Genomic DNA, 24,527 nt, shown 5'->3' on the forward strand with positions numbered 1-24,527 from the left:
TCTCCTTTTTTGCTAGCCGATTGATTTGCATCTATCTCTTCTAACCAATCTTCATCAGGCTTTGCAGAGACTTATCAAGAGGTCTGTGGACACATGTCAGTATGTCAGAGCCAGGGAGTGATCTTGCAGAAGAGAGTGTCACATCCGAATGCAACTCTCCTCCAGGCGGCGTACGACTAGACTTCAGCAGCCGCCACGCTATACAACACTCACAACACTCCATAGCCGGTGGCGTGCCACTAGGCAATCATGATCAAGAACACGATCAGTATTTCCGGCCTTCCATTTTAGCAGGCGAACAGTCATCAAGCAACTCAGGCCTTTGCAGCCCTTTCAATCCACATGCCCCGCAATTCATATCCAGGCTCCATTTAATGACACCGCCGCAGGTGTCCGAACGAACATCCTCACCCTTCCCATCCCTTGGTGAGTTGCAAGAGATGTACCGAAAAGTTACCGAAGCCATTCAATCGCAAACACCCCAGAAGCGGCTCACAGACCTTTATACACATTCACGGGAGGTGATGCGTCTTTATCGACTGACGCTCAGCAAGATCCACGAAATAGAGGGTCTGCACGATCAAGCATGTGAAAAGGGAGACCAGGAAAGCGCAGAGGCTTTCATTCAAGAGATCCTCAGGATGGAGAATGTCCGCGACGGATTGCTGGAAAAAGAGGCGAGATTGCAGGAACAGCTCAAAGTTCTCGAGGAGGAGGTAATCACCCAAAATCTGCCTTACGGAAGCCACTAGTAGCTGCCGGAGCTGGATCACGACTTTGGCAACATCATGAACATTGGGCATTCGCAATTCTGGGGGGGTTTTCCACAAGTAGTGAACAAGAAGAGCGGTCGAGTGATGAGCAGCATTGTAAACCTTCGCCATTCGCCGTTACATATATAAGCAACACGATTAGACATTTTGGACCGTCAGCGAGGCGTTCATTTGCTGTATGGTACGAGCAATATAGATATTTTTGGAGCATCGCATCTCTAGGTAGCGCTTCTTGGTATTTACCCACATGTGTGACAAGCTGATAGAAGTACGTGATAGACTGGACAGGTATCGGTCCCAATCTGACGTAAACAGGCATCTATCAAGCGGAAAGTAAGTGGAAGGGACTATGACAAAGGGGCTCGCCAGAAAATCGTCATGCTTGACGAGAACAAGGAGGACCTACCCGGGCTCGGCTATTCGCGGTTGGTTGACTTTCTCCACTGTCAATCATGCATACGTGCCCACGATAAGCCCCACCAATCTTGTATCATGGCGACGCTTGCCTGCTTGCCTACTTCCTTCACGGTGTCGCTGCTAGAGAGACCCATTCTCCTTCAATTTGCAACAAAGCGACCGAAATCACGGCGATGAGAGACTTATCGAAGGCTCTAGCTTTCAGCTCTGCGATCAAAAGCCTACCACATCGAGCGACGTACGCAAGCAACAGAGCTATCACGACTCAAGTCTCGCTCACTGATCTGACGAGAAAGAGGCTTGCAGCGGATCCTGAAAGAAACCTGGTCAAAGAACGACCGTTATCACTTCTTTCTCTCTCACATCTGCTTCGTTCGTATGCCATCACGAGTCTTTCCTCTTCTCCAAGAATCTTGAGCCCAGTATTGAGAGCATTCTCAGTGCTTGCAAACTCATCATGGGCAGTATTAAGTCCAGACCGCAATCCATTGCTGCATTTCGTTTTGAAGAAGACATTTTACGCTCACTTCTGTGCTGGTGAGACAACACAAGAGGTCAAGCGAACAGTTGAAGGCCTAAAGAAACTTGGCTTCAAAGGCGTGATTCTTTCCTACGGCAAGGAGATTGTACTGGAGCGAGGCGATAAACCAGAAATTAGGAAGACAGAGACTCGTGAAGAAATGAAGGAGGTGGACTCATGGAGAGAAGGGACAATCAAGACGGTCGAGATGGCTGTACCAGGAGACTTTGTTGCTCTCAAATTCTCAGGAGCAGGCCATAATGTTATGCGCCAGCTGGCTGCCAACGCACCGCTGCCTCCTGTAGTCGAGGCAGCAGCCATCGAGATTTGCGAGCTCGCGAGGATGAAAAGGGTCAGATTGCTGTTTGATGCTGAGCAAAGTGCTGTGCAAGATGGAATCGACACATGGACTCTTGAGTTTCAAAGAAGGTACAACCGTGGTAGAGCAATCGTGTACGGCACTTATCAGGCGTATTTGAGGTCCGCACCGATGACTCTAGCCAGGCATCTCAAGGTCGCTGAACAGGAGAAAATCGTGCTTGGTGTCAAGCTCGTCAGGGGCGCATACATGTCAACTGATCCCCGTAATCTGTTCTGGGCGTCCAAGGAAGGTACAGATAAAGCTTATGACAAGATTACTGAGGGTCTCCTGAAGCGACGGTGGAACAGCGTCCTTCGATATTCGGGAGCGCCACATGCATTTCCAGAGACTGAGCTGGTACTTGCAAGTCACAATCAGATCTCTGTTGAGAAAGCCATGGAAATACGAAAGCAGCAGTCAGAGCGAGACGAAAAGAAGATCGACGCTGTCTATGGACAACTCATGGGCATGGCTGACGAAGTAAGCTGTGGTCTGATCCTGGCAAACAAGAACAAAACAAATGGTAGCGACCACCATATAGAAGACGTAGGGCCAAGTGCGTACAAATACATGGTCTGGGGCTCTGTGGGCGACTGTTTGAAATATCTCGTCCGAAGGGCTGAGGAAAATCGGGATGCGGTAACAAGGGCGCAGAGCAGTCGAGCGGCCTTGAGAAATGAGTTGATGCAGAGGGTAGGTTTGTCATGACTTTGTAGATAACCATTCGATAGAAGTTCTTACCCATGTGAGTATCATTGTCTAGAAATTTAGCGCCGGAGATTAGGACACATGCGGAGTAAAGTGAATGTCTTGGCAGCCGGCTATTTGTTTACTCTTTTGTGTCGCATCGCATTTCGTGGTTCAGATGCACTTGATTCTTGCATCATTGATTAGTCGCAATGGAGACGCAAAGTCGCCAGACTGCATCAGCCTATATCAACAATCTACTGTTATCTCGCGGACTCTTGCGCAATGGCGCGCCCGTTGAATTTGCGAAGCCTGAGGATGCAGACGGCGGCATCAATGCTACAATGACTCAGGTGATGAATCTCGTGCATGACCTGGTACTACGAAGAGATGTGAGCAATCTCAGTCCTGCCGTCTCATGATGTCCCTGCTTACCCCGCCATGGTAGCGCGAATCAGACACACTCTCGAACCTCTCGCAAAACATCCAAACCCTCCGCACGACAAACACCCAACAAAGCCAGACAATCGCCCGTCTCGAAATCCGCAACGCGGATATCGACCGTCAACTCGCTCTCATGAACGCACAGGAGCGTTCAGCTCAAGCCACGCTTCGCAGCGCCGAAACCCGCAATCGGGCGCTGCGAGCTGAGATGGCAAGACTGAAAGGGAGCGTGGCGCAAATCCGCGCACAATGTGCGACTGATCTGCGAAGAAGAGACCGTGAGATCACAAGAATGAAGAAACACCTTGAAGGTCGCAGAGGAAGGGATGGAACCAGCAATCAAATCGGTGTTGTGGTGGTCACACCGGGCTTCAGTCGTAACGGGCAGGCAAATAAGAACGGGTTTATAGGCGGAGAGACAGATCTGAATAGCCCGGACTACTCCCTCAAAGAGGAGACGACGGAATTCTTGACACAGTTGAGCCAGGGATTGAGTGATGAGAATGACGCGCTGATCGGACTTGTCAGGGGCACGTTGGCTACGCTGAGGAGTCTGCAAGGCTTGCCTGCGGATCAAGGCAGAGATGCAGAAGTTGGCGGCAATTGTGAAGGAACATTTGATGAGAACGGTGTGATAGTGGGGCCTCCGAGCTATGAAGCGCTCGCGACTAGTACGGACGAAGTGCTCGAGCATCTAAGAGGACTATTGACCAATCCCTCTTTTGTACCGTTAGAAGAAGTGGAAATAAGAGAGGAGGAGATACATCGGTTGAGAGATGGCTGGGAGATGATGGCCGAGAGGTGGAGGGAAGCGGTGTCTCTATTAGGTGGTTGGAAAAAGCGAATGACGGATGACGGTGATACAATCAATCTCGAGGATCTGAAGGTCGGACTTAAGTTGGGCTCTGGGATTCCCTCGGCACAAGAGGCTCGGCAATCGCCTTTCAAGGTAACGAATGGTATCAGGAACTCGACAGGGTCTGATGGTTTGGGAGAGATGCGCAAGGAGATTGACGAGATACCCTTTAATGATCCCTTGGAGGAGACCGCCAGTGTTATCGAAGACATTGAGCAACCGAACAAAGGCAGACCTTTGAGTGAAAGAGATCCCAACTCAGTCCCAGCGCCGCCTACGCCGCTACATTCTATCTCAGCGATCCTGGAGGAAAATTCTAGATATCTGGAGGTCAGGGAAGACGATGTCTCGTTACCTGACTTCGCAACCTCCGGAGACGTACAGCCTAGCCCGCCGAAGATCAAGTCAAGAATTCCACAAGTAAGTGAATGTCGCGCATTAGCGACGTCATGCTATGCTGATAAGGTAGCAGAAACAAGTCCGGCATTCCTCGCCAGCACCAAGCGTAGCCCAGCGGCTAGAGTTAGCGCAAAAAGAAGCAGAAAACGCCAAGAGGAGAGGAGAGAAGAAGACGAGGCAGCAACTAGCGTCAAAGAGGACCGTGACGAAGAAATTGAAGGGAAGCAGAAGAAGGAGCACGCTCAGCCCGGAGGAGCTGGAGAATCTCATGGGCATCGTGTGACTCGGAGCAACATGTTCACACCGTCCTTGCCCGTCCATAGCTCGAAATTACGTCCGCTTCCAGCCAAGCCGCTGGAAGAGAGTCGACTCGTGGCAAGCCGTGCCCAAGACGCATAGGATTCGTCTGGCAATGTTAACACGTCCAACAATGGGTCGCCCTCGGTCACATTAAGAGGAAATTGCCAGAGCGGAGTATGAAGCCTCGGAGGAACCGAAGCGTACTTGAGAGCTACCATATTGTCGCAAGATATCGTGAATCAGTGTTCTTCTCTTAAGACAAGAGCAGGTCGATCGTGGACTGGATTCTGCATCTCTCTGTAGGCTTTCAAGCGGTGGGTTGTGAGAATCAAAGGGCAAATGATGTTCGATTCTGCGAACTTCGATCATAGAAAGAGGATGAAAGTAGTGATGTGGTTTGGCGTTTAATTTGTCTCCGCTATGTCCCCATTGGTAACTGGTAAAAGGTCGCTAATTTCGCTTCAAGAGGATGACTTGCATTTCCACAGCTTTGCACTTGGCTCGACATATCCATCACTAGCTACAAGCCTCCAACTTAACGAGTCTTAATCACGCCTGGTTGACAGATTAGCAGGTGCAAATTACTCGAGCAGTGGAAGAGCTCTCACCCGCCATCACCAGCTTCTGCACCTTTGTTCTTACATCCGGATTCTTCATATGATCCTGAAGAGCGGCAGGATCGCCCTTCGCTTGTTGTAAGATGCTCTGCATGATCGGATCTTGGAGTATGCTCATGATCTGATGCTGAAGTTAGCACAGGATTGCTTGGTAGAGACCTGTATTCAAACGCCCACCTCTGGATCCTTCTGAATACGTTCCATTGTTTGCTCCTCGGTTTCGCCAGATCTTCCAGCAAATTGCGCCTCCAAAGCTTTTTGTTGCTGACTCTCGATCTCGCGTGTGTTGGCGCCGGTCTGGTCGTGCTTCAAAGCTTCGGTGCAGACGTCAGCGCATTTGCTATATTCTTTCATGCCAAAGTAGGCCTGCGCTTTCCGCAGGTAAGCTCTGATGAAGTTCGGGTCCTTCTCAATTGCAATATCACAGTCTTGGACCGCACTTGGAAAGGTCATTAGTTTAATCAAAGCTGCTGCACGATTTGAGTATCCTCTTGGGTCTTCTGGTGCGCGCTTGGTCATCTCAGTGTACGCTTCGACCGCGCCTGGCCAATCGCTTTCTTTGAACTTCTGGCCACCCAATTCTCTTGCTTTCTCAGCCTCCTCGGGGCTGATCAAAGATTCCTTCTCCGCTTTGATCTTCGCCTTTTCGGCAGCCCGTAATTTGTTGAGGATATCCGGTGTACGGTGTTCCGTCAAAGATCTCTGATAGTTGTCTATGGCTTGCGATAAGTCATTCAGCTTTTCGTATGCGCTGCCTATTCTGCCAAAAGCCCTTAATGATCTGGTCAGCAAACATTCGAAAAGGCGATGTCAGGAGTCCTACTTCGCTATGATCTTGAAATCAGTCATTACTTCTCGGCCTTCTAGGATCGCTGTTTTGCAAGTCTCTATCGCCTCATGATAGTCACCCTTTTCAAATTGAGCAGCGCTCTTGTTGGTCAAGTAGGTTACGTCCTTGTGCAATTCCCAAGCTTTGTTGTAATGTTGGATCGCAATATCGAAGTTCCGCTTCTTGTAATTTTCGGTACCAAGCTTCTTCTCAGCTTCAGCCTCGTCCTTCGCCTTTTTCTGTGCCAAAGCTTCCTCATCTTCGGGCTCTGGTTCAGGTTTAGGCTCCGGGGCTTTCTTGGGGGCGGCACCTTTGGGAGACTGTGGACGATGATCTGGCATCGAGACGTCTTCCTCATCTTCCTTACCTTTTCCCAAGTCTGGAAATCCACCATCCTGGCCACCTCCTGCAAAGTTCATATCTATACCCATGAGGACACCCATGACCTGCAACATCCGTGGATCTTGCATAGCAGCGCCTACGTCGTTAGGGTTCTGCCGTATTTGCTGAAGGCTCTGCATGAATGACGGATCTGCAAGAAAGCCGCTAGTTCTAGGATTGGCGGCAAGTTTTTGGAAGATTTGAGGGTCATTGAACATATTGCCGAGTCCACCAGCAGAGCCTCCGGTCTGCTCTGATTCAATTGCTCGTTCGACAGCAGCCAGGCCAGACTTGGCCTGAGCATTAGGTGGATCTAGTTTGAGAGCTTCATCGAAGGCGTCTTTTGCGCCCACTAAAACAAGTCATGTAAGCGGTTGCTGATATTAAAGATCCTCGTATATCATACCGAGATCTCCGGTTCCATGAAGGGCGGCGCCCTTTCGACCCCAGCCCTTTGCCCAATCTGGCTTGATCTCCGTTGTTTTGTTTGCATCCTCTAAGGCTTTCTGAAAATCTTTCTTGGAAGCATACGCCCCTGACCTGTTAGAATAGAGCACGTGATTTTCTGGCTCTATTTTGACAGCTTGCGAGAATTTGTCGCTGCAACAACAGGGTCAGTAGTGACAGATCAAGCCGGAATAGTTCAGACCGACATTGCTTCTGCAAAATTCTTTGCAGCAAAGGCTTTGTTGCCATCTGCCTTCAGAGCGTCGGCCATATTCAGGTAAAGTACTGGAGCTTCGAGTGCTAAACAGATCGGAAGGATTTCGCTTGATCCACACGTTGCGCAGGCATCTCGTTCTAGAAGTCAGTCGAAAAAAACAATTCGAAGCCCTAAACGCCTAATACCGAAATCTCTTATCGATTAGGGTTTCCCCATATTTGATCTCTCATACTCCCGTCTTAAGCTCACTCAGCTCTCAGAGGAACGACAATGGATGAGGATGCTGTAGGCGGCTCGCTGGTAGAGGACCCAACTATGTCCAACTTGCTTGAACATGATGAGGCCAAACCCGACGTTCTTACCCCCTCGATTGACGACATCAAGAGCGCCCTCTACAGTCACTGCGTAGCCCAACCCCCCGATACTGTCTTCAGCCAAGCTGATCTGTTGGCGACTCAAATGATTCCCAACAATGCATTAATGACATTACAGCTCGCTGCATCGGCACTCACAAAAAGCGGGAAATTCCAGCTCATGCAACGCGGTGGTGCCGCATGTTGGCGCTGTATCTCCCCGACCGTCACTGTGGCCCTCGAGGGCCTTGACCCAGATGCCAATGTCGTCTATGCTTATATACGTTCGTCTGGCAGAGACGGAATGTGGACTGGACATCTCAAGTCGCGCACAAATCTGCCGAAGACAGTCATGGATAAAGTGCTCAAATCATTGGAACAGAAACGCTTGATCAAGACAGTCCCAAACTACAAACATCCAGCGCGTAAAACATACATGTTGTCAGGCTTGCAGCCGGCTGAAGACCTCATTGGCGGCCCATTCTTCGCTGATGGTGAGCTGGATGAAGAATTTGTAAGGCAGATAAGCTTCTGGATTGATCGCTGGATTGTCGCAAAAAGTTGGTGGTTTCCATCTGAGAAATGGCATGGGAAAAAGAGGAGGCATGCTGATCGGGAAATGTCGGAGGGGCCAGTCTCAATAGAAGACGCCGAGGCGTCGGGAGCGATGGAAGTAGAGAGGCTAGCATTAACGGAAGACCACGGCAGACAACGCACGAAGCATATGCGACCCTTTCCTCCAAATTATAAAAAGTACCCCTCTATATCGGATATTACCACTGCTGTCAATAAGAGCAAGATCAGTAAGACTACGATGAAAATATCTGATGCTCAAACGCTGGTAGATATACTTGTGTGGGACGGCAGATTACAAAAATTGAGGAAGCATAGCAAAGAGAGTGGGATCAAGTACATTTATCGAGCTGTCAGGAGCCCGCTTGCCGAACAAGATGGCCCCGATATGGGAGAGGTGACCAAGCCAACTGGATTAAACGAGGCTCCATGTGGGAGGTGTCCTGTCTTCGATATTTGCGAGGACGGTGGACCTGTGAGTGCGAGAAACTGCCCGTATTTTCAGAAATGGCTAGGGCTAGAGCTTTGAAAGTTGACACATCGAAAGACATTGATACTTTAAGCTTCAGCGATCATAATGATATTGAGATTACCCTATGGGTAGAAGTAAAGGCCTGTGGTATGGTCGACCAACACTTTTGATCAGATCAGATTATCCTCAGCTAATGCCAATACTAATTTGTGACAATGTTGATGTCCTAATGAAGCTCCAAAAGGAGGATATAGACAAGATTTTGTACACGCTCAGACATCCGCTCATGTACCAGAGGCAGTTGGCTTTGAGATCAACTTGTGCATCCCTAACCATTTCCCTCGATAGGACCCCTGCGTCAACAATCCAGATTCATCATCATCAACATTCCATCATCATGCCATCTACTCAAAGATCACTGCCCAAGACTAGAACCAATTTGTCAATCCTTGCGGACCGAATCCCATTGATGCATTTACGTCGACAGCGGCAATGGGATTTTCGTAGTCCTTCACCATGTCATTCCAGCTTGACCAATTCATGTTACTTTCCTCCGGCATCATTGGTGCTTCCCGCGAGAACAATTCGGCATCCGAATTCCAATGCTCAGTGCCACTAGCGAAGCCATTCAGATTCTGTTCTCCAATTGGCACAGAATCATCCGCTATGATGGGGGAGAAAGGAGAGAGGGTGATAGGAGAGCTCTCCATCCCTATGGTTTCTCCCTGGCCAGTAAACGTCCCCTCTGATGCAGGATCAAAAGCAAGTAATTCAGGGACGGAGCTATTCACTTCTTGGCTTGGCTCTTTGTTCATATTCATAGCAGTTGGCCCTATCGAGCCATCAAGCGGAAACACAGCTCGTGCTTGAAGTACTTTAGCTCGTTCGGCTCTGGCTCTAGCCATCAGCTTTCGCAAAGGCTTCCAAAGCATGCCGCGCTGACTACTTCCAAAATGCTGATTCCACTCATTGAAAGCACCTTCAATGACGAGCCATGCCCGATCTACGTCAGGGCCTGATGTTCTGTTGCAAAGGGAAGAGAGTACGTATGCAAGTGCATGCCATTGCACGTAAGTGCGAAACAACCAGCCCCACTTGAGCGTTGTCTTTTCCGTTTCCAGTAAACGTGCAAATTCAATGACCTCGATTGATGTATGGAAGAGGCGGTCCTTTGTTTCTTGTGGCAGACCTTCACCCCCATCAGATCGCTGGAATGGATGATGCACTACTAGCCACATCTTTGCCATAATAAGACGGGCCACTGTAGCGGAAACCCAGTGGAGAGGTTCAACCGCTGTGTTGCAATGCTCAAGATACTTCTTTTCAATATGCTGATGCAGATTTTCAATCATCTTTTCTTTGTCTTCCAGACTTAAGACTGCATTTCTGAGCCTGCAAGGACCTGGGCCTGATGGAACGTACGACAAACGTCGGACTGTGGTAGAAACTTCGAACCTGATAAGGTCAAAGGTCATCTCTGTGGCTCCTTCATGTTCTACTGGCGGCTCCTTCATCGTTGAATCTATTTCCGCATCATTAATGTTCATTGGGAATTTGGTATCAAACGCTTGTTCTACCATGCTCGGATCACAGCCCTGGTCCTCCGAGGCGCGTACATCAAGAGATAGAAGATGCCACCAGAATCGGCGCCGCAACTCTGTCTGTAATGGTGATAGCTGAAACTGTCTGCCATCTCTATGGATACCAAGTGCCTGGGCGAGTCGAAGCAAAAGGCCTGTCATTGTCCAGACATAACGAGTATCGTCAGCGCGGCGCACGCAGGTCAAAAACAGAAGCATAGCTTGTAAGACAGTGAAGTCTTGAGTGTTCAAGAAATTTGCACGAGCAAATGCCTGCTCCACTGCAAAGCGGTATCTCTGGAGGCTCGCATGCTTATCAACTCCCAGGACAGCCAAGCAATCTTCTGCTGAAAGCGAGGTGACTGAAGCAAAATAGATCGAGAACATTAAAGCTTCCAAGCCTTTGCTAATGCGATCTAAATGCTCAGCCGCTTTCAAGACAATAGCTTCTGTGCTCGGAGTATGAAGCAATTTTAGCACTGGATCTACATTGTTCTTGAAGATGGTCCAGTATATAGGGATATGCTCTGGTGCAGGGTGACAAGAACGGAGCGAAAAAGCCGTGGAATGGTATCCAAATAGAAAGCTGTGTTGGTTTGTGGATGCTGATGAACCAGAGCCTGGAGATGGAAAGTCGTATTCGTCGTCTGTGGGATCATCCAGTATATCACGTAACTCGGTGACTTCCTCGCTAAGACTAGTCCAAAATTTATTACTGACATATCGACTTCGTCCTTCATCTACAACGAGACGACCGAACTCTTTGACCACACCATTAGCACCTTCGTCCTCGTTCTTTACTTTTCGTGGATCAAACTCTCCAGGTATTTCGGGGTACATGGCATTCGTCTTTTTCACATCTCCTTCGCCTGAAACCTGACACCCATCCAGCTCGCTTGATAGTCCACCAGTGGATGGTATGTCCACCCCATCATCGACTCCTTTTCCTAATCCTTGCACTACGCCCTCCAGTCTACGTAGTCTTGCAAGTAATTCAGTGTCCTGGGGCTTTCTGCTTCGCCTGGGTGCTCGGCCTGGCCCGGGAAAAATACATTCCGAGTTCGCTTTGCTGCAATTGGAACATGGATGTTTCTTGTCGCATCTTACTTTCCGCTTCCGACAAGTCACGCAGGATCTGGGATTCAAGCCTGTGGAGGCTGCGGGGGAAGCCTGCTTGGGCAAGGACGCGGTATTTTCTTTGGGTGATGCGCCTTCCAACCTGGGATCCCCGTTCGGTGGTACGCTGCCATGAGAGCTTGCGGTTTCGGCTGGGGACAGCGCAAAGTCGGCTTCAACAGAGTAAGCAGGTTGCACAGTCACCATGGCGCCAGGTCAGGAGTGTTCGGATATCTTTCTCGGCGATGGCGATAGCGATGAGCGCTGGCCTGGGTACTCTCGTACATGTGTCAAGTGGATGTAGGAATCCTTAAAGCCCCTAGCAAGATCTATAAGCGCCGTAGGATCAATCATGCCTGGACGTCACGCAGCCCTTGGAGGACTGATAGTATTAATAAGCGGGAACTGATTATGGCAGAGCACTAGACTCACACGCAGAAAGTCTCTGGCACCGATAAAGGTTAGCAAGTGCAGCACTGGACTCGTGTCTCCTGAGAGCAACTTAAGTATCCAACGTAGCAATCAGTGACAATTCCAAGCAGTCCTCACCCCTTCACACCATGGATCTCAACAGTATTAAGGATCAAGTCAGCAACCTCTCCCTTTACGATCTGAAGGCAGGGGTACGGAAAGTTCAAAATGGTAAGCACGTGAAATATTGACTCCGGTACGTGCTAATGAAGGGCTCTACCAGCTGTCATGAATTATACTGAAATGGAAGCGAAAGTAAGGCACCAGAAATTGGACCATGATCCAACGGCTCAATGGCTTGGCTTACTCATGCCCGAAGGTGCGAGAAGCAACAAATAATGAACCATGGGGTACCTCTTCTACGTTGATGCAAGATATTGCAAATGGGACTCACAGCTAGTACGTCGTGTCGAATAAAGTTTTGAAGTACTCCCTGATGTTGGAGCCAGCCAATTACTGAACGAGATCATGCCCATGATCTACAAGCGTTTCACGGAGAAAGCTGCTGAGGAGTGGAGACAAATATACAAGGTATGAAAGTCTAGCAATATCTGTTAGGCCCGAGGCTGAATGTACATGATAGGCCCTTCAACTGTTGGAGTTTCTGATCAAGAACGGCTCAGAAAGAGTCATTGATGATGCTCGCTCACACCTTTCGCTCCTGAAAATGCTACGTCAATTTCACTACATAGACCAGAACGGAAAAGACCAGGGCATTAATGTTCGCAATCGATCAAAAGAACTTGCAGATCTGCTTGGTGATGTAGATCGTATTCGATCTGAGCGGAAGAAAGCAAGAGCGAATAGGAACAAATTTGGTGGTGTAGAAGGAGGAGCAATGACAGGAGGCATGGCTGGTGGTAGCAGATATGGCGGCTTTGGGAGTGAAGAAGCTAGCTATGGCGGCTACAGCGGAGGTGTCTATGGCGACGGTGGAGGCTTCGGTGGCAGAGAGCCAAATTCGTTTCAAGATTCGAGTAATCGGAGAGATCGATATCAAGAATATGATGAATATGACGAGGATGGATCTGCAGCGCCGGCCCGGCGGAAACCAGATGTTGAGGTCAAGGCGGAGATGGAGAAGTCTGAGCGACCAAAGCCCAAGGAGCCAGAACAAGACCTGTTCTCATTTGACGACGACGTCCCGCCTCAAACGCCCCCCAAAGATTTCTCCTCCACCAGCAGCAAGCCAGCCTCCTTTTTAGCTGGGGGTGAACTTAGTTCGCTTCAGACCAACAACAATGACGATGACGACTTCGACGATTTTCAATCCGCAACGCCTAAGACAACAACGTCCTCCAAGCAATCAATTCCGCCTAGCGTCCTTGCCCCTGTACCAATGGCACCCTCGCAAGGGACCAATCTCAACAGCTTAGCCCCTGGCAAGTCACTGTCTCCTGCTCCCAGCTTCAGCAGCAACATGGCATCTACCAATCCACCCTCTCTACCAAATCAAAGCATCTCATCTCCTCCGGCTCCAAATTACAACATCAGCATGTCCTCTCCACCTCCTATGCAACCCAGGTCTTTCGTTTCACCACAAGTCAAAGCCCAACCCCAACCCCAACAGCCTAGGCAAACCTCATACCAAGCCTCAGCGCCTAATTATTTCACATCCGTACCAGCGCCGCAGCAGTCACAGCCACCCAACGCATCTACAATAGGCACATCTCGGCCTACGATTTCGTCTGCAAACTCCTTCAGCAACACCAATTCATCAGGTACTGCGTCAAAGCCCAGCGTAAGTGGAGGTGACGCATTTGGCTCGTTATGGTCAACGGCATCATCAACCGCAGGGATCAAAAAGTCCAGCACTGGCATCGCTGCTCAAGGCCCGAATCTGGCGAGCATGCAGCGTGAAAAGGCAAGCCAGGGATTATGGGGCCACAGCGCTTCTGGCAAAACCGTTGCACTGCCAAGCACCATGGGGCCGGGGACAGGTTCAAGTGCTAAGAGTGGAGGTGCTTTAGATGACTTGCTCGGCTAAAAAATGGCAGGTGGGATGTTTGATGAACCTTTGACGTGGTCTTGAATGTTGGAGGAAATAGGATCGAGCTGTAGAAATAAGTGATCGCGACATGACATCGTGCACAGCATTGCTGCTCATGGCTGTTGGACCTTTGACCCGCCAGCGTTCTGCTTTAAGAGATGGTGGTCTACTTGAGAACCAAGGCAAAACTAAATAGAATAAACATTGATCTGGCAAGCAATTGTGGATGAATGATCACCATTAAACATCCACTCTCTTCCTCCGTCCAAAAGAATAGTAATACTACAGTCTAAGACTCTTTACACCTTCAAGTTGAAACAGGTATCGTAACACCCCCTTTCTCTTGCTAAACGTATATAAATAGGGCAAGTTTATGAGCGATACCTTGTTAGTGAACGTGCTCTTTCACATTCGACAAGTGATGTGGCCGCTTTTTGGCATGCCTCTAGAGAGTGTTTGGCCCGATATTGACGCTTTGATCGCGGTAGATGAGATCGAACCGCCTCGGCTCATGCATTTGAGAAGTCTAAATCAAAATGATAAAAGCCCGTAACGTCTAGAGGATGCATTCGTGGAGAACGTCAAGGAATGGCGAAGGGTGGACTCGATAGCTAATCGTTCGTGATAGCTCAAGATGATGACGGTTGTAAAGATTTCGGTGACCCTGTTCGGATATCGTCGTCTTTGAGTATGTCACGAAAAGAGCGAGATTACGCTCCACAATGGAATCCAGTAACGCTGATGCAAATAACCGTACGATGATAACACAATGCTTTTGAACACCGTGAGGTGATTTCGTGAGCGTGGTCTTCCTTACAATAACAAGTCGTTCGTGATCATTTTTCATAGTTGACGTAAATTGACTGGATAACTTTGAGCACTACAACAGACCAAATTTGGACGTTATGACTGGCTTGCAACGAATCCTTGATGCTCAGGAGGCATGGTGAAGGGCTGTGTCGAGAATGGTTGGTGTTCAAAGTCGATATGGTTTTCTTCAAACCCTTGAGTACCAACGACCGGATGCAAGTTGCCATCAAAGAAGTCTGACGAATATGGAGTAGAGTTATTTGAAAAGTCGAATTGGTGTTGATCGGCTGAGGCTGATTGTGACGCCGAGGGAAGCTGCTGGGTCGGATGGCTTGAAAGGCGCATAGTCTGGTCGGGTTGAGGACTTGCGTGCTGATTCTGTTGCATTTGTTGCTGGAGCTGCGCGTGAAAGCTTTGCTGCTGTCTCTGAAGCTGCGGATGCTGAGGCGAATAATTATGATTTTGGGGGTTTGTGACATCGTCCAAAACTGAATGGACGTCTTGAGAGGCTTGTTGGTGCGGTGATGAGAAAGCCGAGTGAGCGAGATCGTCGAATGTCGACACAGAGGGCGTAAATATGGTTTCCGATTTCACAGCTGGCGTTGAAGTGGCCGAGAACAGCCGTGGATCTGAAAGAGTTGTGAGAAGGGAAAGATTTGGTGTGCTTCTGTTGATCCGTCTGCGCTGGGCTGGTCTCGGTGCGACTGAGTCTGAGAAGCGGCGATCCGCGAGCGGGCGCTGCGATTTATTGAGTGAATTCCTTCGAGTTTTTGTTACACCCACGTCGCGGGTAGTGGTAGATCGCCTTGCCTGTCGCCGCCGGTTTGAAGGCTTTGCACAATGAGAAGAGCTTGCTGTTGCCTTTAGATCTGGACTGCTGCTGGTAGTAGTTGCATAGCCCGAGCTATCTGGTGCTGGCTTGTGGTTGCCGGGATCTTCCAATAACATCATACTACCATGGCCCATCACAGTCTCATTCGCAGAGTCATCGGTGCGAAATTCTTTCATCAACCGGCCCAATCTCTCAACCGCAGCGCCGGCGAGCTTATGAACGCCAAGCTTGTTCATCTCCAAGAAGGTACTGTATGCATGTTGTACTGGCAGTAGGTCTTGTGTCTCCCCAGTCTCGAGCATCGATAAAGTCAGAAGCATTGAGGCATTGAAAGCCATTTGTCCCATGGTCCAACAAATCATGCCTGCTCGCAAACGAGTGTGAAAGAATTCAAAGGCATTGAGGAGAGCGCGGCATGATTCAAGCACCCGAGTTCGTCCTCGAACAACACCTGTGATATCAGTAACAGGAGGAAGTTGTAGAGGATTCATCCCAAACCCATCGGAATTTCGACGGACCGGATCGACTCGACGGCGATTGAGTGATATCAACAAATTGTGGACCTTAGCATGAAGCATCGCGGCTTGGACGTCAAATGGCCAACCAATAAGAGGTCTATCGCGATTCAGCCAAGTGATGTCGAACAACATGCTTGGTAGTAGCGATTGATGTAGGATCAAGACGTCATCCGTGTATTTGTCAATCTTATCGTTCGGAAGATAGGGTGCAGAAATGATCTGGCGCGCTAACATGCTGAAATGCTCCATATATGTCGAGATATTATTCCAAGTTTGATCGGGGAACAGGTTCTCAGGAGGTGGACAGTCCCCTGTCATGGATATTGCCAAAGGCCTTCCAAGAGTCACAGAATAGTGCTGGTCCATGTGTATGATCCACCACCAGAGCGATTTGCGTGCGGCTAGCTGCTTATTGGATATCTGTAAGTTTAGCCCACTAGCATCCCGGTGCACTAGGTATATCAGTGAGATTCTCATCAGCAGAACATGGTCACCTTACAGCCAATGCTCTCGGCTAGCCTGACGGTCAGACCAAAAAGGGCCGATGCATCCAAGAATTTGCCACTGTTGGTAAGATAGGGAGCAATCATGACAAGAGTTTGGACTACTAGAAGGGTGGGACGATTCGTGAATGCTGCGAGCCTGAGGCATTGCATTGCAGCCGCGACTGAGAATGGTGAGCATCATCATCATAAAGGGCTTGTTTTCGAGGCGCACTTACTGAACACCTCCCCCTTCTTGGACTCGTTTTCAACAGCGCCGGCCGACCATTTTTGGCCGCACTTGTCGTAGACTCCGTCCTGAAGGCCGAGAGCCAGTGTTGCAAAGAGCAATGCAAGCAGATCTGGGTAGAGAGCTGCATTGTGTTCGAGGTTCTCCAAGAACTTTCTAATATCAGGTTCGGCGATTTGGTCCGGAACGTGGGGGAATGAGAACAGCAGTGACCGTCGCTGGAAGGTTTCCAGGTAGAAGAATAGGTCTTGCTCCTGAGGAAGCAATCTGATCAAACTCGATGTATCATCTTTGGCCGTCCATAGGGTTGGGAAGGGATACGAGTTCAACGAGCGTATTGAAAAGATATCCGGCTCGAATTGTACCGGGTGATGGAAGGTTGATGGGCGGCGATCAAAGGACAAATGTTCGAACTACAAAAGGTTACCTCCTGACTTTAGGACCGAGGGGAAACATACATCATCGGCTACGTTTGTCATTCCAGATTCGTCAAAGAAATAGCGTTCATGTTCATGACCTTGAAAGTGGTGCTTCCTTGGAGAATGGGGTGGTAATCGAATCTTCTGTGACTTGGCGCCATGGTCGTCATAATCGGTTCTAATGGTCTCGCCTCGCAATGAAGCTATCTCCTCGCGCAGGGCGGTGATCGTCTTATCCTTTTCCTTCAGGGCTTCCGCTTGCAAGATTGGCTGGCGTTCTGACTCGGACAAGTCGTATTGGCAAATGTCCGCAATCTGATGCAGCGAACAAGCAGAGCATGGTTGTATACGATCACACTGGGAACGATTTACTTGGCGGTCCTCGTCAAATCCTCAGGCTACTTACCTTGACTTTGCGTGCTCGACATGGATTGCAAGAGAGCTGGGGCCGTTTGTTCTTCTCTCGTGGTGGCGGCGGTGGTATAATGGCTGACTGGGGGGCAGAAAGGTCATGAAGAAGCACGTCGTTGCTGTTGATACCTTCCATGTTGGCCATAGAAAGTGGGGCGGGGAGGAGCAGCGGATTGGAGGAAAGAGTGGTCCATGTAACAATAGTGCGAAAGTGACATAGCTCTGGGTAATATAGGCCGGAAGGAGAGAAAAGAATGATGGGGATCCGGGGATGGGACGCAGATTAGCGGGGGGGGAAACACTTAACGCTCAAATGGCCTGTATGCGCGGTGGGATTGAAGGAGAAGAATTCCTGGATGTGTGGAGGAGGGCAGACGCAAGATGCAGGAATGACGAAGCCATGCGAGCGTGCAGCGATTCCTAGAGCAGTAAATGCAGGTCGAGGTCCTTGTTCTCCTAAGGTTTGTATTATTATTCCACGGCCCTAGGGCCGCTATGGGGAAGATTCAAGATGGATCAGATACCCGAGACGACGAGAATTCAGATCGCGCTATGACTGATCTATGCTAGGAAGAGGGGGACATGGGGTGGAGGAATCGAGGAGACTCGACAAGGGCCTTTCATGCACAGTCGCTTCTCTGGTCGGCATGCTGAAGGCTTGATAGGCTGGCTTGAGGGATTAGCGTTGCATGATGCATCGCTTCATTCTGGAGTCTTCGACACGGGCGTGTTTTAGGGCCAACGAAACACCACCGGAGGCAAGAGTCACGCCCATTCGCGAGTGCTTTAGTTGAGTTGATTAGGTGGAAGAACTGGAAAGGAAGATTTAACTTGCGGCTGCCCACCTGCCACCTGCCACCTTGCAGATCTGGTACCCCGGTCTCTCTCTCTCTCTTGTTCCCTTGATTCTTGAGGGCGTCGTCCCACTGACTTGCTGAGTTCGTACGGCATGATCCCTGTCGGTGTCTCAACAGCAGGACGAAGGTCAGAACAAAGAGAGCCTAAGATTAGGACGATGAGGACGGGTTCGGAATCGAGCCGATCGTGAATAATATGGAGCACAGATACGGGAGGGGAGGCATAGAGGCAAGCTAAGGAGCTTAGTGACCTTAGTGACCTTAGTGAAGAGATTAGAGTGGGACCCAGCTCCAAAGCCAGCTAGCTAGTCGATGCAGGAGCTGTGGACTGAGTTCGACAACTTGGCACTTCGCCCTTAGTGCGGTTAGTGCCATATTGCCTCCAACGGCCGCCAGCTGCTCTGGAGGGTGGAAAAGCCGCAAGGGGAGAGGGAGGTATCTTCTGACTGGTGACAGGGCGATCGACGACCAGGATATGATCAACGAATCGTCACAATTGGCTCAGAATCGAATAACTTGTAGGGTCGAAATCCGGTAGCGAACGGCCCGCTAGGTGATGCTCACACAACGGGACGCTTTCTCCGTCCCCGTTGTCCACCTAACTCTACCATGGCATGCGCAGGAGTGAAAGTATAGGAGGTACTCTGCACTCTGCGCGTTCATGTCCTCCTGTCCATGGGCCAGCATACATACTGCCATCGCCGGTCTCCGCACTGCGCGACGACGATACGAGCTGGGAGTGGCGCGGGGACGGCGTCTGTGGCAAGCAGATGCTACCGGGACGAGCTCAAAGCCTAAAGTTTCATTAGTCTTTCAGCCTACAGTTTTATCTAGCGAGCAGGGCTCATGCAGCTAGAGAACATTTGTCATTCTCTGGCTTCCAGCCACGCCGTCTGTTCTGGCCACTGGCCAGGACGGTGAGACCCGACTCCTCCCAAGCTTGGTCCACGTATCATTCTGCCCTATTCCTGTCTGGGATCTTTTCTTTCTTCCTAAGCCTGGTGGCGTCATTGCTCTGGATGGATTGCCTAATTTGTACGATTGGGCGTTTGGGTGGCTTGGGGGGTTTTACCATTCATGGATATGGGCAGCTCCAAGAGAGGCCCCGAGTCGTGCCTCTGACGTATGTGCCTCGACAGTTATCTTCTCACAACAAATCTAGCGTATGGCTTCATCGCTGCCATGGCTGTACTAACGTGAAGTGGCCCCATCTTCAGCGACATGCGGCCGTAAATGATGCGCCAGTTGCACAGAGCGACAGTGGCATTACGTTGAGCGCCAAGCCATGCGAAGCTCGTTGACTTGAGATGGTAAGGTTGGGAGCAGTCTGGTCCAGTAGTAAATGGTAACTTTCCGTCTTTGCCGTTCCCCAACTTTACCGCCGGCTTCATCGGATCAAAAAGGCTGCAGCTGGCAGTTCTTCACCTCGAGCCATAGCCTGGCAAATGATGGCGCATGGTGCAAGTCATAGGCAGAATTCGCAGGCCTCCCTGAAAACAAGTTGAAACCACGCTCATGATGAGGGGCTTCATGTGTCATGTATGACCGTTGTCATACATGTATCGAAGCTTGTAGAGTCGTCCACGCTATCGCGCATCGCAGCAGGATGCATTCTGCGGGCCACGAAGCGCCATTTGATTGCACTCGAGCAACAGGTCGCTTGCTTGCCCCGCTTCTGCCCTTAGACTTCAGATGCGCAAGATCAGTGTGCATAACGGTCATGCAGGGTGCCTTCAGGTCTCGTCACCATCATTCAGTCCGCATCCTCGTGCCCACAAGCATCGTGGTCGAAAGGATGGTGTGGCGATCTCTGTTGATTGACGTGGCCAAGCGTACAAACCAGAATTGACTCATTAACGTCTGTCTATCATCGAGAGGAATGATCCAACAAAAGCAAGGCTTGCCCCACTCAACTTGCGTGGACTAGCAACAGACCTCCACACTGTCTCATGAATCTCCTCACGATCCTCAGCGCCTTATAGCTATTTCAAGCGTTTCCCTGATTAGTATCCCGGGGCCCTCTGATTGGCAGCGCTAATTGATGTTTCCATAACATCTCCTGGCTAGATTCTGTCAACATTATTATCACACATGGAAATGGTGCAAGTTCGAAATTGCAAATTGTCCAGGGAAGGGATAGGGATCGACCTTAGGTGCCGGAATAGGCCCGGAACGACAGCCTTCCCAGTCGAGACGGTCGAATGTAGGGGAGGTAGGTCCAGGCGACCCACTCACGAAAAGCAAGCAGACTCAGGCTCTCAGCAGAGAAGATGAAGACTTTGGGGCAAGGGGATGCTCATCCTCATCCTCGTGGCAGTAAACGAGATGGTCTCCACAGATCTCGCACATGACCAATAACAAGCGACTTACCGAGATTGTTCAGATTTTCCGATTTCGTCCCGCTTCCTTCGTCCCAGCTACCAGGTCACGAGACGGGTAGCTGCACTCTTGCGGCACAGGCACACAAATCACATCGTCGTTGAGGCATCCATCCACGTTCCAGACTTCCACCCAGACTTCCACCGCCCGACGACACGACGTGGCCGCTGCATGGCTAACGACAGATTTGTTCTCCGTCTAGATCTCGATCGACGTGTCTTGGAAAAGAGCTCCACACTCAGGCAGAGTGAAGCTGCTAAAGCATCCATGGTCCGGACTAACTACCCTGTACGGCCACAAAGAATGGCCAGTGCTCTGGCTGCACATGACTCGCTGCGTCTCGCCGGGCAGCGCCCCAGACAATTTCAAAGCCACCATGCATCATTCATAGCTGCTATCCCTGACCGTCAACATTATAGTTGTGGCCTGCAGGCCTTTCTCCGACTTTTCCGAATTCAATGGTGCGGGCATCACTCTCTCATCTTCGTATCTATGTAGGCTACGAAATCTGCATCCTCTATGCCATCTGCTCAAGCCCCGAGAGATTATCGCCACACGTGGCCGTCACAAGTTCTGTTAGCATTGAATTGTTAGTAGCCCTTAGCATCGGATTTGAATTTTGACCTTTATTGCAATCTTGAGCTGAGATATTTGAGGGCCAGTATACAGATTGTATAGCGCCTAAGCAATACCGCGCTCGTACAATAGTGCTATTCACGCATGTGCTTATGCCTTCCTTGCGCACACATCCATTTTCGCGCAGCTATTCAACGACACCCACGTTCAGTACTGGTGAGTGACGACCTTGGTGGAGGAAGCCTCCTGACTTGGATCTGACAACTGCCAACGTTGATGACATGGCATTTGGTTTTGACTTTCAAGGCCAGAGCCAGCTGCAAAGGTCATGCTGTGAATGTTATGTGGGCCCTGCAGTATCTCTAACGATCTTTGTGTCTGACATCCTGAGCTTGATGTTAGTTACATCTTCATCGCAAAGAAATGTGAATACGTGGAAGGCTAGATCAGGTGATATATTCAGCCGCAATGATGATGCATTTGAAACATTCAGGGTTGATAATACGCTCTCAATGATTCAGCTTGGATCTGTTACGAAAAGATCGCTATGCATGCTGTTCTAGTCCTCATCTCTGTCACTTCCTTGACGTCCTTGATCCCTTGCCAGCTCACTTAACTCTGAGAGCAGCTGCGGCACCCTGTAATGCCCACAATTAGCAAATCCTTGTTTCGCAGGTTATTTTCACTTACACCTCATCTTTGCACCAGTCAGCCAGCTTCCTAGTATATTTGGTGTCAATGTTTCGTCCACGCACGTATCCATGTCAGTACTGCTATGAGCTAATTTGTGGACAGCCCCAGAGGATACTTATTGTCTCGCCGCTTTCGAGAGCGCGTTCAATTTAAGTATTGTCCTCATGGCTGCGGTTTTCTCCCTCTTCTGTCGCTTCCTCGTTTCTCCCTCCTTGTCCGCCTTGCCACATCGCCGCATTCTCTTTGCCGTGTTCTTCCTTCATTGCCTGGATCACAGGATCGCCTGGCGTATGGTCCGAAAGAACTTCTGTCATCTGTATAACGACCCATTCCTGTCTCAGACTATCTGCCCAGCGCTCAGGACTCCGCCGTCTCGTTTGTCCAGACCCAAATTTGGAAGGCGACCATTTCTGCTCTAGCATACGCACTAGCTCCGGACTTTGGGGCTCCAGAAAGTCCACATGAAGAATACTGAAGTAACCATAGAATACTGCACTACGACCCTGTGAAGGCCTCCCTTTGGCTTCTAGGAACACTGGAATGAGGTGCGGTTTTGGCGATTCCTCACTATTGGACAGTATCGAAGTCTTCACATCTGACGGAGACTCTGCAGAAGTATCTTTGTCAGGGTCGTTCAAAACCTCACCGCCTGAGTGTGAAGATCGTAGTGCTATATGCCGAGAACTGGCTTCTAGTCCCCCGGGTTTTGCTTCCAAGTGGTCATGTTGTACCGTGGTGAAAGGTTTGACAAAAGATATATTAGTTCTTGCAAAGATAATGTGATCACTGTACCACCTGGGGTTGGCGCCATGAAAAAGTACGACATAGGAGAGCATTCCAGGGGTCTTAGCAGAGTCATGAAGTGTAGAATGGGTCATGTTATCTCCATAATGAGGAGCGATTTCCTGCAATGTATGCAGTGGGCGGTCATTCCTGTCTGGGCTTAACTTAAGCTCCGACAATGGGCGGCGAGCTGCGGTCGATTCCACCGCTTTACCTGACTGGCTAGCTGGTGCTGATGCCAGATTCCTGTTGCGCAGAGCTGGTGGTACATACCGCCCAGCCATAACTGCGGCATTTAGTGAAAGAAACACGTGAGCGCCTAGTAGGATTGAAGTCAAGGGCAAATGGAGCTAAAATAGCTGACGGTACGAGCGATGGTATGGCGGGAAAAGACTGGCTTATAAGGCGTGCTCTAACCTCGCTCTTTGGAGGTGGACAAAACAGACCAATTCTTGATTTGCCAGTGAGTAAATGTAGCCTCTCCCGACTTCGATATACCCCTAGTCTATCCCCAAATATACATTGTCGTAAGTGCAAGCAGCAAGCCATCGAGGCTCTCTGCATCTCATCGCTATTTGTACAGACTGGGTTGCCTTCTCGCTTTGTGTATGTACCTTAGTCCTCCATCTTTCAAGAAAATTAGCTCAATACCGTCGTCTGTCAACATCTTTTAAGCCTAGCGTTCAAAGTGATTTGTTACAATCGTGGAAGGCATTTGGGCACACCAATCGACCTTGACCATGCATTGTGTCTCGTCTAAGAGACTAGGACCTGGACCTTCCTCTGCTTTCTGAATTTCGATGAGACTTGTGAAGGCTAAGCTTCTTCTAACTCTTGAAGAAGTATGCACCGAGAAGAAATCCTGAACTAAATCAGATCATTTCTTCAATCTGTCTATATCTGTAGCGTCGTTCAAGGCTGTCAGAGTTTTCTTCGGCACAGCTATGAAGGTGCTCTTTGTCTTTTGTTGCCTTCAGCGTTTGTTTCTGTGCATATCATTTGCACTTGTCATCACCTTGCTAGTCAGAGAATAAGGAATGAAACCATTGCTCGAGGGTCAAGATTAGTTGGTTGTACCTCCAGTGTCGCTGCCTTGAAGAGAGCATTTCTTTAGTATTCTACGACTTACGACCAACAGCAAATAGAAACAACATTTGTCGATTCAGAGATCCTCCTCAAGACTCTAATATTCCTAACGCAAATCTAGACATTACGAATTAAAGGGACGCTCCTTGCTATTGTTTCTTTCACGCCTGTGCGCTGCAATCGCCTGTCCCTCAAAACATTAGAGTTCCATTGTTAGATGCTACGATTTAATACTCTGCGCTACATTCTTATAACTAAGTGCGCGACTTGCTTCGGGCGATCGCCAATTAGCTATTACGTCTTGCTCATTCATGTTGTCAACTCTGCCAAATATCTCGGCTTTAGCCAACAACAAGTATTAGGGCATGAGCGGTATTTGGTGTTGGTCGCAAATCTAAAGCAGCCGCTCCTGACAACACACGCAGCATTCCACCATATCGTGCAGCGTAAGCGTCATGACAAAGCCTAGCTTTGCAATAGTAAGTAGAGCAACGGCATGGCGCTTAAAGATGACGTGAAGTCAGGGCAGTGTGGCGAAGATGGGTGTTTGAGGGCATTGCACCTCATTAATCTGTCTTGGGGTCGTCGATATCACTCGAGAGCGACGATATCCGTCCCTCTGCACTAG

At 49.6% G+C, this 24,527-nt stretch overlaps 8 protein-coding genes across 8 annotated transcripts; 4 read left to right on the forward strand and 4 right to left on the reverse strand.

The window, feature by feature from the left end:
• Positions 1–101: 101 nt before the first annotated feature.
• Positions 102–2,779, forward strand: KY384_001492 (uncharacterized protein; the record flags this gene model as incomplete). Its single annotated transcript, XM_044810022.1, has 3 exons — positions 102–716; positions 1,089–1,218; positions 1,248–2,779. 3 exons carry the CDS (start codon positions 102–104, stop codon positions 2,777–2,779), a joined length of 2,277 nt encoding a protein of 758 aa, XP_044673034.1.
• A 191-nt stretch (positions 2,780–2,970) lies between these two features.
• KY384_001493 (uncharacterized protein) lies at positions 2,971–4,856 on the forward strand (the record flags this gene model as incomplete). The annotated part of the gene is made up of 2 exons (XM_044810023.1): positions 2,971–3,150; positions 3,207–4,856. The coding sequence occupies 2 exons, from the start codon at positions 2,971–2,973 to the stop codon at positions 4,854–4,856; spliced, it is 1,830 nt and encodes a 609-aa protein (XP_044673035.1).
• A 436-nt stretch (positions 4,857–5,292) lies between these two features.
• Positions 5,293–7,302, reverse strand: KY384_001494 (uncharacterized protein; the record flags this gene model as incomplete). Its single annotated transcript, XM_044810024.1, has 6 exons — positions 5,293–5,312; positions 5,366–5,495; positions 5,552–6,146; positions 6,198–6,936; positions 6,991–7,184; positions 7,238–7,302. 6 exons carry the CDS (start codon positions 7,300–7,302, stop codon positions 5,293–5,295), a joined length of 1,743 nt encoding a protein of 580 aa, XP_044673036.1.
• A 216-nt stretch (positions 7,303–7,518) lies between these two features.
• Positions 7,519–8,703, forward strand: KY384_001495 (uncharacterized protein; the record flags this gene model as incomplete). The annotated part of the gene is made up of 1 exon (XM_044810025.1): positions 7,519–8,703. The coding sequence occupies one exon, from the start codon at positions 7,519–7,521 to the stop codon at positions 8,701–8,703; it is 1,185 nt and encodes a 394-aa protein (XP_044673037.1).
• Positions 8,704–9,074: 371 nt separating this feature from the next.
• KY384_001496 (uncharacterized protein) lies at positions 9,075–11,549 on the reverse strand (the record flags this gene model as incomplete). The annotated part of the gene is made up of 1 exon (XM_044810026.1): positions 9,075–11,549. One exon carries the CDS (start codon positions 11,547–11,549, stop codon positions 9,075–9,077), a length of 2,475 nt encoding a protein of 824 aa, XP_044673038.1.
• A 353-nt stretch (positions 11,550–11,902) lies between these two features.
• KY384_001497 (uncharacterized protein) lies at positions 11,903–13,800 on the forward strand (the record flags this gene model as incomplete). The annotated part of the gene is made up of 3 exons (XM_044810027.1): positions 11,903–11,984; positions 12,241–12,344; positions 12,397–13,800. 3 exons carry the CDS (start codon positions 11,903–11,905, stop codon positions 13,798–13,800), a joined length of 1,590 nt encoding a protein of 529 aa, XP_044673039.1.
• Positions 13,801–14,706: 906 nt separating this feature from the next.
• Positions 14,707–17,670, reverse strand: KY384_001498 (uncharacterized protein; the record flags this gene model as incomplete). Its single annotated transcript, XM_044810028.1, has 5 exons — positions 14,707–16,415; positions 16,463–16,630; positions 16,685–17,108; positions 17,154–17,429; positions 17,521–17,670. The coding sequence occupies 5 exons, from the start codon at positions 17,668–17,670 to the stop codon at positions 14,707–14,709; spliced, it is 2,727 nt and encodes a 908-aa protein (XP_044673040.1).
• A 4,509-nt stretch (positions 17,671–22,179) lies between these two features.
• KY384_001499 (uncharacterized protein) lies at positions 22,180–23,097 on the reverse strand (the record flags this gene model as incomplete). Its single annotated transcript, XM_044810029.1, has 1 exon — positions 22,180–23,097. The coding sequence occupies one exon, from the start codon at positions 23,095–23,097 to the stop codon at positions 22,180–22,182; it is 918 nt and encodes a 305-aa protein (XP_044673041.1).
• Between the last annotated feature and the right edge of the window lie 1,430 nt (positions 23,098–24,527).

The sequence above is a fragment of the Bacidia gigantensis genome (assembly GCF_019456465.1).
Source record: "Bacidia gigantensis strain McMullin 20006 chromosome Unknown contig_132, whole genome shotgun sequence".
In the NCBI taxonomy this organism is placed as follows: Eukaryota; Fungi; Ascomycota; class Lecanoromycetes; order Lecanorales; family Ramalinaceae; genus Bacidia; species Bacidia gigantensis.